Here is a 13,100-nt window from a genome sequence, read left to right on the forward strand (position 1 = left end):
CTTCCATGTTCACAATTATAAGGAACATTTGGTCAGAGTCGAAGGGAAGAGAAAGTTAAACAAGAGAAACTCTAAAGCTCTGTAATTTTAGTTGTCAGGAAAAGGATCTAGCTAAAGAAAAGAGCAGTTCACAGCCAAAGCTTCGGGTTCTATGTGTTTAATGCTGACATCACTGAGGTGGAGTGTCGCTCTTCTTTTAAGTCAGGAAATTTCTGGGAGCCAAACATCAGATGTAGCTTAGAACACATCCTTTGAATGCAATGCTCCCATATGGCCAGTGCTTTCCTGCTAGGAGGGCCTATTTTCCATCATTTTCTGTGAAAGTCCTTGAGAGAGCTGTGTTTACCAGAGTGAAATTTCTGGACTTTCTCTCAAGCACTCTGCAAAGCACAAACCCCAGTGTTATCTCAAGGCTATTGAAAACCAAAGTACACAGTGTTTTGTGATTTAGAATTTCACCATGAAACCTCTTTTTACATTCTTAAACATATTGCTTTTCAGGATCGTGAGAATGCCCGCAAAATACATGAATCAGCAGGGCTGCCATTCTTTGAAATATTTGTAGACGCACCTCTAAGTATTTGTGAAAGCAGAGACGTAAAAGGCCTCTACAAAAGGGCGAGAGCTGGGGAGATTAAAGGTAAGAGAATTGGCTAGCAGCATCTTTACCAGTTACTTAGGCTGTCAGTCCTTATTTTGTCCTAAGAAATCTGCCTTGAGTTTCAAACTCTCTTTTCCAAAATTGCATATAACATACACAACTTTTTATCGCATCATGATATATTCAATATGCCCAGAGGCTTATTAAAATGTAGGGTTTTATTTTTAAGAATTGTCATCTCAGCCATATGCAATGAAGTTCAGAGAACTAGAATGGATATTTATATGTGAGTATGTGTGTAGAGGAGTGTTTCAGAGTTTTTCCTTATTCTTATCTTCCTTTTTGATTTTGATCATCTATAGAGGGCTTCAACTTACCCAGCCAGATTTTGTTGACAATTTGGGGCTGTTCCTATTGAAAATATAGCTATTTATTTTCTTACTTATGGCTAGAAGTCAAGGATGGCTCTTTGACCTTTCCTGTTAAAATGTGAATTTTCAGTTTAATACATTATTCCAACATGTGTTTTGCCTTATTGATTAAAAAGGTTATTCTGTCAATACAGATGTGATGATTGTCACCCATATGCCTTGCAGGATTTACAGGTATCGATTCTGATTATGAGAAACCTGAAACTCCTGAGCGTGTGCTTAAAACCAATTTGTCCACAGTGAGTGACTGTGTCCAGCAGGTAGTGGAACTTCTGCAAGAGCAGGTAGGTGAACCGGTTGTCTTTTCTTTATATGTTTAATAAAATCATGAAAGGCAATCTATGCCTCCTTACTGAAGCATTCTTTCTATAGTTTTCCTTTCAAGTTTTTACCAATTCTGTTTCATTTCAGAACATCGTACCCCATACTATAATCAAAGATATCCACGAACTTTTCGTGCCGGAAAACAAACTTGACCACGTCCGAGCTGAGGCTGAAACTCTCCCTTCATTATCAATTACTAAGGTAAGTGGGTGCAGACTGGTCAAAGAATTAGGCTTAATATCAGTCATTATAATTTATTTATAATTACTCTTAACAATAAGAAAGATATAAATAAGGTGCACTTAATGTCCACAAATAAAACACTCCTTTTTTGCCAAGTGTTTTTAACTTCTTCTCCAAAGAAATCTTTCCAAGAATTGCCACAAGGCAGCTGATCAATGCCATGTATGGAGGTGACTGGGAAAATAATTTCTGTATTTGCATTGGACAATTTTACATAGCTGTCATTGTACCAGTAAGTACATCTGGTAGAAAAATATAGCCAAACCAGGATTTTTGTGGATAAAAGAAAGAAAGAATAAACGATGAATTTTCAACTCAGTTGCATATTTTGGGAATAGATACAGCCTAAAAATGTTCAAATAAGTCATCTCAATATCTCAATATGAAATCTTTTCACCACTATTTCATAGTAAATTTCTGAACTTAAATCTTTCTGGCCCTTAGATCATGGGTTAGCATAACAGTTGGGAACACTTAAAACAGAAGATTCTGCCCTTATCCTCTTGTTAACTGAATAAGAAAGGACTTTCCTGGGGCCAGATGCCTGGAAAACAGAACTTATGAAAATGTTCAACTGCTTTTTGTGTTTTGCAGCTGGATCTCCAGTGGGTCCAGGTTTTGAGCGAAGGCTGGGCCACTCCCCTCAAAGGTTTCATGAGGGAGAAGGAGTACTTACAAGTTATGCACTTTGACACCCTACTAGATGGTATGTTTTTGTTGTTGTTTCTTAATCTTTATTGTTAAAGGAGAAAAAGAATCTTTCCCAGAAGTTTTGCAGGAACAGGAAGTTAGTCTTTGGTTTGCAAATGTTATTGCAAAACTATTTGGATCATTTACAGTGTGCTCCATTCTATTATGTTTAAGCTTCCATTTTTAGGATTTTTTTTTGGTTGTTCTCAAAGATTGTTCCTTTAAAACTAAGGAACTGAAAAATGGTTCTTAAGCCAAGAAAAACACAAGTCTGTTTCACCTCTACTTGCTCTTTGTTGGTGCTGATATTCAGAAGGTAGCACTCAGAAGTACCATTGCCACCTGCTAGGGACATTCCTGGGGCAGCCAAGATGAGGTCAGCACATGTTCCTGACCTCCATGGCACCCCCCACCCTCCAGGTTGCTCATGTCAAGCATTATTGCAACAACTGCTTTCTTTGGTGCATGCTGAAGTATCAATGGTCATGCCCACACATGAAACATATTAACATGGTTTCATCCACTACACTCTAACAAAAGAGCATTAAGGCAGCTTTCTGGCCACAAGCTGAATGGCTTTTAGAAAAGCGATCTGGTCAAGCTCAAAAGCATGTGTTATTGAGAAGACTTCCGGACCCTTCTATGATCATTTCCTTCCTAGAACTGCCTGAGCTTATCGAATAAACTCATCTATTTCAAGACCTTTGGGGAATGGCTGCTAAGTGGGGAAGGAGTAGGGGTAGAGTCACACTGAATTTGTAATACTGAGCCGGGCTCCAAGCCTTTTAGGAAGAAAAATCAAATAAGACGTTTGTTTTTGGAAAAGATATTCATGTCCTGTGTTTGTGCCTTTGCCTGGGGAATGGGGCATGAATTCAGAATCAGAACTCAAAGACTGATCAGCATGGACCCTCTTGCCTTATTCTTTTGCTGTGACAGATAACACTCCAAAACCTGAATCCCTCACTTCTCAGATTAAATAATATTCCCCAAAGACACTTAGTTTACTTCTAGCTTGCTTTAACAACAACAATAATAATCCATATCTCTATACCACGTCTCTGTTTTCAAAGCATTTTCTCGGGCATTATTTCATTTGATCCTCACAGAAACCCTAGAAAATAGTTAGCAATTATTATCCCACTTTACAGATGAGGAAACTGGCCTCAGATTCAGTGATTTGCTCAAGTTCATAGCATTCATAAGTGAAGGCCCAAGACCAGACTCCTGGCCCAGTGCTCCTTACATACCAGGCTGCTCTCCTGATGTCCTTTCCAATAGAATCTATAAGGCCTGATGGTCTACAAGGAAGGCTGACTTTTATCTTGATGTCTTGATTTGACACATGGTGAACACTGGCTGCCTGAAGTAAAGGTCATTGAACTTAGCAGCTAGCCATGAGCAAGAGGTTGATTTTGAGCATGTGAACAGAGCTGTGGCCAAAAGACAAGTGAACTACATTGAAAGAGGGGGCCTCATTACAGACAACAAGGTGCTGTTGACCTTGGACAAGCGTTCCTTTCATAAAGAAAAATACCAGGGTGGTGGAAGTAGTTGCAGAGGTCAGTGTTAATGGAAATCAGGGGTCCTTAGCCTAGGATCTAGGACTTCAGGGTGGGCTAACAAAAAATCCTAGAGGCAAAAATGTTTGTGTTTTGATAAGGGAAGGAAGGAACATTTTCCTGGGTTGAGGATTTATGGCTTTTGATAGATTCTGTTTTTTCCTTTAATGTTTTTATTTCTTAGAGACAGGGTCTTGCTCCATCACCCAGGCTGGAGTGCAGTGGCATGATCATAGCTTACTGAATCCTTGAACTCCTGAATTCAAGCAATCCTCCCACCTCTGCTTCCTAGGTAGCTGGTATTACAGGCGTGCACCACCATGCCTGGCATATTTCTAAATTTGTTTTGTAGAGATAAGGTCTATGTTGCCCAGGGATAAGGCAACACAATGTTGCCCAGGTTGATCTTGAATTCCTTTCCTCAAGTAATCTGCCTGCCTTGGCCTTGCAAAGTGCTGCTATAGACAACAAATTCTTAAAAGAGTCTGTAATCCAAAAAGATGAAGAACAGCTAATGCAGATAATCCATCTAGATTATTTAGGCAAAATCTCTAGCCTTCTTTTTACACTGTCTCAATTTCATTTTATGGGGGTTCTTCAACTTGCAAAACCCATTGATTTTCTTTTTTCTTTTTTCTTTTTTTTTTTGAGACAGAGTCTTGCTCTGTCACCCAGGCCTGAGTGCAGTGGCATGATCTCGGCTCACTGCAACTTCTGCCTCCTGGGTTCAAGCCATTCTCCTGAGTAGCTGGGACTACAGGTGCATGCCACTATGCATGGCTAATTTTTGTGTTTTTGGTAGAGACAGGGTTTCACCATGTTGGCCAGGCTGGTCTTGAACTCCTTGACCTCAGATGATCTGCCTGCCTCAGCCTCCCAAAGTGCTGAGATTACAGGTGTGAGCCGCCATACCCTGCCAACCCATTGATTTTCTATTTCTTATTTGATGCTCACTACCATAAAGTGGATGAAGCACTTATTATTGCTCCCACTCTCCATGTAATCCAGATGTCTGTCCCCATAAACCTACCAGCCAGGGGATATGAATGAGGTTACCTTCCCATTAATACTTGAAGCCTACTAGTTCCAAGCCCCTATCTGCTCATGCAGAAAGCCCAGTTCTTTCCAAAGCTTACCCATGTGTTTTTGGAAGTCCCCAAGGGGTATGTTTCCTGTGTTCCTGAGTCAGGGCCCCAGCCATGTGCCACTTGCTGTGTGGGTCTGTGGGTCTGTCTGAACCCAGAAGTGCAGATCCTGCTGGGTCACTCCAGCCACCAAAGTTTTGGTACCAGTAGGGCTCTCGTAGTTTATGGACTGTTCTTCAAGTGGGAAAAATGTTTCCTTTCTCTGTATTAACCTCAATTGAAGACTGTCTAGGAGGTTGCTTTAGTTCCACAGTATTAGAGAATTGAGTGGGGCAACTCTTGTAAGCCGTATGGATCCCTTTATCCTCATGTGGCTCCAGTGTGGCTCTGTCAGGAGGGTTCAAGACCAGATGTGGTGCTATTTCCATATCCTTTCCCCTTCCAACCTGCAGGGCCTGTTTCTGAAACTTTCTGTAAGACTCTTCTTTTCCCTGTGGGAATTATCTGCTGGTTCTACCATCTACCTCTGCAAACAGAGTCCACTGGACATACTTATGCAACCCCAGTTATGATCAGGATTCAGAGCTCTGCACAGCCCATGGAAGCATCCTAAATGCCTGTGTAAACTGATTAATAAAAATAGATAATCACGGATATGATGTGCTGCCCACCCCTACCATTTGCTGTATGTTAACTTAGTTTGGGCCTAAGTAGAGGCAGAATATCACAGTGGATGAGAGTGTGAGCTGTGAAGTCAAACTGTCTAGGTTTGTATCACAGTGATTAGCTATGAACCTGGGCCAAATTACTTGAACTCTCTAGGCTTTGTTCCTTCATCTGTATAATGGGGATGTTAATAACTGTACCTACCTCATTGGATGTTGAAAGTTTAAAAGAATCCCTGATTCAATAGTCAGTATTTCAAACATGTTAGCTATTATGAACAAACCACTCTGCATACAGTTAAAAGAATTTGTCAGGCATGGTGGTTCATGACGGTAGTCCCAGCTGCTCAGAGCCTAAGGCGGGAGGATCACTTGAGCTCAGGAGCTGGAGTCCCACTTGGACAACATAGGGAAACTTTGTCTCTAAAAATAAATTCATAAATAAAAGCACTTGGAGTCTTGAAGAGACTAAGTGACTTTATCCCTAGTCACATCAGTGTGGAAGCAGCACAGATAACGATGTTCATCAGCTAGCCAACAGATATTCACTGAGTGCTCCCATGTGCCAGGCTTTGTCTAGTGGCTGGAGATAGAATGGTAATGAAGGCAGGTGAGCTTTCTGAGAAACACAGTGAAGTCATTTTCTGAGACCTAGTCCAGTAGGTCCTTCCCGCCCCCCATCAGTGGTTGTGAAACTTTCTTTTTTGTTTTATTTTTCTTATTTTATTTTATTTTTTGAGACAGAGTCTCGGTCTGTTGCCCAGGCTGGAGTGCAGTGGTGCGATCTCTGCTTACTGCAACGTCCACCTCCTGGGTTCAAGCAATTCTTCTGCCTCAGCCTACCAAGTAGCTGGGATTACAGGCACCCACCACCAAGCCCAGGTAATTATTGTATTTTTAGTAGAGATGGGGTTTTACCATATTGGCCAGGCTGGTCTTGAACTCCTGACCTCAAGTGATCCACCCACCTCAGCCTCCCAAAGTGCTAGGATTAGAACCATGAGCCACTGCGCGTGGCCAAAACGTTCTTTTTTAAACCAGAGAATTATTTATTTCATTTCAAAAATCAGAGGCAATATATACAACAAAATGGAACTACCCCACTGCCCCAGTAGAAGGGAGTAGGGGCTTGGGCTCCCTCTCACCTGGAGAGCAACCTGGAGGGTATCAGGAGGAAGCCGGTTAAAACGCAGCAACAGAGGCTCCTGACAGTGCCTCGCCTCATGGCATTTGAGCAGACAGTTAAATACTAAAAAGTGATTTATTTATATGTCAGAATGTTGGGCAAGATATCATTCATATAGATATCATTTCATTGTAAACAATTCATGAAGGTTTGAGTCACTGCCATTGAAAATTTGAAATGATCTCTATAGCCACAGACATGTGCCCACTTTTGTCTTCCTTCAACAATTGCAAATTTCTTGATTGCCCTACAATCTGTAAACAACATTGTTATTATTCTGACCATGTCTCCTAAAAATATTTTGTTGGTTTTAATTTTCTCAAAGGTCTATATTTTTGAGAAATATAAACCTAAAATTAAAAATAAATTTAAAAATAAAATTTAAAAATAAAATAGTTCTGTCTACTCAGTCCAAAAGCCAAAAAAAAAACCAAAAAAACAAAAACCCAAAACAAAAACCAAATCACTTGTTAGAGTTTATGATAATTGTATAGTATGAGTCACTCCATATATTATTCAAGAATCTATGTTTATATCAATGTATCATATCAATTTATTTCTCACTGGAAGTATAGTTTCAGGGTTGTCACAGACCCTTTGGTCATAAATGTCACATCTAAGTTTAAAAATGGAACCTCAAGCTTGCGTTGACTGATGGCATCCAAGTAGGATCAAGACAGGGGCCTTGTGAGGCTCCATCATTTAATGGCTATTCTTCTGCAGCTCTGACTTTCCAAGGCATGGTGTGAGAGCACTCTGCATATATCACCAGCACTTACTGAGCACCAATTGTGTTCTGACACTGGAGTTTGACATAGATTATTACATTTAATCAGGATAATACCACTGTGAAGATGTTTTGTCCATTTGAGAAAATATGTATTAGAAAGGTTAAATAACTTATTTGAAGCCTAGACTTAAATCCAGGTTGTACTGAATCTAACATTGGTGCTTGTTATACGGGGCATATTTTCATGTCCTCTAACCATGTGAGATTCTAGGATGTTCTAGGGCAGTTTGCTTCTATACTTGCTCCCGAAGCGTAGTTTGGAAACTATTCAACAGTGGTTATAAGATCACATGTTTGCAAGAGAAAACTTCTTGGTGAAGCTAGAGGGGATATTAACATATGTTATAATTATTTTAAAGCAGATATCTCTTCCCAGTGGAAGGAAAAATAAATAAATAAAAAATTAGAAAGCCAGATAAACATCTGAGCAATGCTTTTGGATTGTATTGGACATTCCATACAAGTTCTGATTTCACCAGCTTTTTCTTGTTATATACTCTCTATTTTTAAAAATAGCATGATGAAGCTAGTATATTTATATGTTGTATATGTGAAGTGTCATAACAGGAATTTGCTCTTTGACATTGTTGCTGTAAGATTCTTTTGGTGGACAGCTGAAAATGTTTCTTAACTGTGTTTATATTTCCCTAGGCATGGCCCTTCCTGGTATGTACTTTAACTTTTCCAAGTAGCTAAATTATTATAATTAGATATGTTACATTAACTGGAAATGGTTAAGAACATAACTAAAAGAAAATCTACATTAACCAGTTGAAATCACTATTAGTTCATGATCCAACCAGCTATAGTGGAATAACACTGTATTTTTCTTTTGATTGGAGTCCAAACAACAGGAAATTTCTTGACCAGATGTAGCTATTGTGTATAATGTAGCATTTGGCTGACAAAAGTAAACTTGTTTCTAAATTATCATTGCACAATTTGTTCCTGAGTCTTTTACATTTATGATCCTCTTCCAATGACCAAATGAGGACCAATTGGTCCTCATTTAGTTTCAAAAATCTGGAAATTTTTTTTCTACGGTGTTTATAGAAGATTTTAAGATGATGAAGAATAAATCATTGTAAACTGAATGTACCTGGTTGGATTGTGTATGATTGTACTTCATTTGTTTGCAATGTACGATTATGCATGTACTTAATTTCAAGCCACTATGATTGCCTGTTATGGAACTGGGAGTAAATATACATTTGCTGTGACTGTAAACTTCTGCATTGTACAAAAATGGAAAGGTAAAATTCTGAATATGTCATCTGTCTTTGATATTGCTTTCATCATTGTTGTTTTTCCTTTAAAAAGCCCGGTTAAGCAATAAGGAGTAATTTAGGTTTTGCATAGAAACAGCCCCAAACAACCATGAAGCAGATCTATAAGCCTAACACAGAAGACTGGAAAATTATTGAAAGCAAAAGAAAAATCATTCCATTGAACAATAAGCTATCTCTTGGACTTACTGTGGCTAAAGAACCACAATATTCTTTTTCAAAATAAGATATACCACAATAAAATAATCAAGGCAGTTCCCACCAGAGCCAAATGAAGCACATGAAGGAAAAGGCTGAAAGCTCAAGTCAAGGTTGAAAGCCATGGGTGATGTTTCAGCACAGTTCAGGTATTACGTCTTAGAAACAGTTGGATACGTTTATGTATTAGAAAAGTTGATAAAGATGATAGGGAAACTACAGTAAATCTGTATATACACGTGTAGTGTTGTAGCTACAGGCTTGTAAGATCAGTTGGTATTATCACTTGGCAGAACTCCTTTCTATAAACATCCCACAGATTCGCTTCCTTATTGAGACAACCTGCCAAGGAGTGTTATTTAGTCATTTTAGATGAAGGTAGATTAGAGGCTACATTGGTCAGGAATCTAGTGGACAAGAGGAGGTGGCTGCAACAGTGAAACATCCCTTGGATTTCAAGGCAGAATACTTGATGGAAAAGGCAACGTTACAGACGTGTTGCAGGCAGCGCTAGGTTCTTTCAGCAACCTGCTCCATGCTTTGCTTTGCATTTTGCTTTATTTCGGCCAAGTCATTCTTTTTTTTTTTTTTTTTTTTTTTTTTGAGACGGAGTCTCGCTCTGTTGCCCGGGCTGGAGTGCAGTGGCCGGATCTCAGCTCACCGCAAGCTCCGCCTCCCGGGTTTACGCTGCCTCAGCCTCCGGAGTAGCTGGGACTACAGGCGCCCGCCTAGATATTTGTATTTTTTTAGTACAGACGGGGTTTCACCGTGTTAGACAGGATGGTCTCGATCTCCTGACCTCGTGATCCGCCCGTCTTGGCCTCCCAAAGTGCTGGGATTACAGGCTTGAGCCACCGCGCCCGGCAGCCAAGTCATTCTTTATCAGCAGAGGCAAATGTCATGGTCTTTCTTTTAGTAATGTCATCAGTAAGCAATCCACAGAAAGCATGATTTCTGGTGAGAACAACAGCATTTCTGAAGGCGTTATTCTTTGTTAGCCTCTCTTCCTTTTCCTCAACTAGTCTATGCGGTGGATTTCATTATCTTCCATCAGCAACCTCCATTAACATAGTGCTTTATAGTTTGCCCCCTGCAGCAACCCACGGAGATAGATGTCATTTATTAGCCCATTTTTCCAGTGAGGAAACTGAGTTTAGAAAAGTTGAATGACACACATAGTAAAAGGGAGAACTGCTGACTTTGAATTTAGTGTTCTCTGCAAAGGACTTAGCTGCTGTAAATGCCCAAGAACATTGAAACAAAGAGTTATTTGAATGACAAACCATTACTTTCTGCACATGGTATCTAATTTGTGGTTTATGAAAGGTCTGAAAGTATATTGCAGGATTTTATGATAGATCAGATTTTTTTTATTGCCAGCAGTTGCTGTCTATTTCCGGTGACATTCTTTAGGTTCTAGTAACCTTTGGAAAGTGTTTAAAAGGTGCAAAGTGATATGCCTGGAAAGTTTAGTTTCATAGCTACTAGGGGGAGTCTTATGCCCCGAAGGAATAGAACTCTAATCTTTAACTCTGTCAGAGGCCTTCTAAATGTTGCATTGAAAAGTTAGGTTTAAATGGCTTCATTAATCTAGGGCACATTCCCTCAAGTCCATAAATAACTGCATTTGTTTTCTCCAGAGTTAAAAAGTTTTCTTTATTCACCTTCCTTTCATTCTCTTCTGAATCTTGAACTTGAGAACTCTCACAAAATTGTCCCTAATTTTATTTTGTGTTATACGCTTAACCATGAGCCCTCATTTTCTTAACTGTGAGTATAATTGAGAGACTAGCATATTTGTGAGGGCATCATTGTAGGAGGAACACCGTTTTCTACATTTTTTTACATTATCTAGAATCATTGAGAAATGAGATGTTTTTAGAAAGCTGAATTTTATCCCTTTAAGCCACAGACTGAAAACCAACTACACATTAACTATCTTATTTAGAAACGTTTCAAAATAGTCTTACTAAAAAAACAAAAAATTATTCACTCAAAAAAAGAGAATATGTTCAATATAAAATAACTTTTAAAAATGACTCTGTCATTATTAGTTTTACCAGTTATTAAACTGGGCACTAATGTAATGGTGTCCTGAAGATGGGGAGACCTGTGGGATTGTTGGCTCGCACACTAAAGAACTCCCATAACTCTGTATTTTAGTTTCTGTGTTAGAACCTTGTATGGTCAGGGTTCTCCAGAGAAACAGAACCAACAGGATGTGTATCTGTCTATCCATCAATAGATAGATATGCATCTCTCTATATAGACATAGATATAAAAAAATATTTAATATATTTAAATAAATTTATATATGCATGTACATATATTAATTTATACATATATACATTATTTTAATAAGTTATTATAGAACCTTTTCTCTCTACATATACATCTCTATAACATAGATATTATATCTGAATTATATATTTCTGATATATATCTGAATAGATAACAATATATCTATGTTATATATAGATATCTACATATTATATAGGTATATAATAAATCTCTTTCTCTCTCTCTCTACACACACACACACACACACACACACACACACACACACACACAGAAAGAGATTTATTTTAAGGAATTGGTTCATGTGATTGTGGAATCTGGCAAGTCCGAAAACTGGGAGGCTGGAGACCCTGAGAAGACCTGCAGTTCAAGTCCACAGGCTGTCTGTTGGCGTAATTCTCTCCTCTTCTGGGGAGACAAGTCTTTTTTTTTTTGGAGACAGAGAGGGCAGTGGGGCGATCTTGGCTCACTGCAAGCTCCGCCTCCTGCGTTCACGCCTTTCTCCTGCCTCAGCCTCCCGAGTAGCTGGGACCACAGGCGCCCGACACCGCGCCCGGCTAATTTTTTGTATTTTTTTTAGTAGAGACGGGGTTTCACCGTGGTCTCAATCTCCTGACCTTGTGATCCGCCCGCCTCAGCCTCCCAAAGTACTGGGATTACAGGCGTGAGCCACTGCGCCCGGCCAAGTCTTTTTTTAATTAGGCCTTTGACTGATTGGATGAGGCCCACTCACATTCTGGAGGGTACTCTCTCTACTCAAAGTCTACTGATTTAAATGTTAATCCCATCTAAAAAGTACCTCCACTGAAACATCTAGAATAATGTTTGACTAAATATCTGAGTACTGTGTCCTAGCTAAATTGATATATAACATCAACCATCACAGTTTCTGTGTGTATTTTTTCAGTAGTTTTCCTTTCTCTTCCTTTGCGGTCCAGCTGTCATTTGACATTTCTTGCTGCTGAAGATGTAGCTTCTCTGAATACCACATTCGATGCCTTCTAATTTGCTGTGCTGTATACTGAGAAATCAGAACACCCTGTTTATTTAAATTCCTCTTAAAGCAAGAGACTCAGCATAATGGTGAGAGGGGCTTAAACGCCAGAGAAAGCGCATGTGCGTTAATGACTTGATGTCATTTTTCACTCCTGTGTGTTTCTGGACAGATGATTCTCAACTGTGGTTGCACTAGCAAGACCTGTGATTCCCAGATAAGTGAGATTACCAGTCTCTTCAAAAATATTTAGGAAAGAGGGAACAGGAGGGGGAAAAAAAGGTGATTTTATGCCAAAGCCACCATGAATAACATCAGGATGACTGCTCGTTTGGGATACCATAGATTAGTGGGTTTGTTTTGTTTTTTTGAGACAAGGTCTTGCTCTGTCACCCAGACTGGAGTACAGTGGAGTGATCAGGGCTCACTGCAGCCTCATACTCCTGGGCTCAAGTGAACCTCTTGCCTCAGCCTCCTGAGTAGCTGGGACTACAGGTGCATGCCAGCATGTCCAGCTAATTTTAAAAAACGTGTGTGTGTGTGTATGTATATACATATATACATATATGTATATATACACATATATATGTATACACACACACACACACACACACATTTTTTGGTAGAGATGAGGTCTTGCCATGTTACCCAGGCTGGTCACAAACTGTTGGCCTGAAGCCATCCTCCCATCTTGGCCTCCCAAAATGCTGGGATTATAGGTGTAAGCCACTGCACCTGGCTGAAAAT

The 13,100-nt window shown here is 39.5% G+C and overlaps 1 protein-coding gene across 3 annotated transcripts in view; it reads left to right on the forward strand.

The window, feature by feature from the left end:
- PAPSS2 (3'-phosphoadenosine 5'-phosphosulfate synthase 2) overlaps window positions 1–13,100 on the forward strand; it is an 89,599-nt gene that overhangs the window by 53,987 nt on the left and 22,512 nt on the right. The window contains exons 4-8 of one of the 3 annotated variants that reach the window (XM_007963463.3): window positions 502–640; window positions 1,198–1,316; window positions 1,444–1,557; window positions 2,194–2,305; window positions 8,175–8,243. In XM_007963463.3, the coding sequence (XP_007961654.1) occupies window positions 502–640; window positions 1,198–1,316; window positions 1,444–1,557; window positions 2,194–2,305; window positions 8,175–8,243 (553 nt within the window). The remainder of the gene's footprint in view (window positions 1–501; window positions 641–1,197; window positions 1,317–1,443; window positions 1,558–2,193; window positions 2,306–8,174; window positions 8,244–13,100) is intronic. The other 2 variants (XM_007963464.3, XM_007963465.3) reach the window with 2 other exon arrangements.

Source organism: Chlorocebus sabaeus, chromosome 9 (genome assembly GCF_047675955.1).
Source record: "Chlorocebus sabaeus isolate Y175 chromosome 9, mChlSab1.0.hap1, whole genome shotgun sequence".
NCBI lineage: Eukaryota > Metazoa > Chordata > Mammalia > Primates > Cercopithecidae > Chlorocebus > Chlorocebus sabaeus.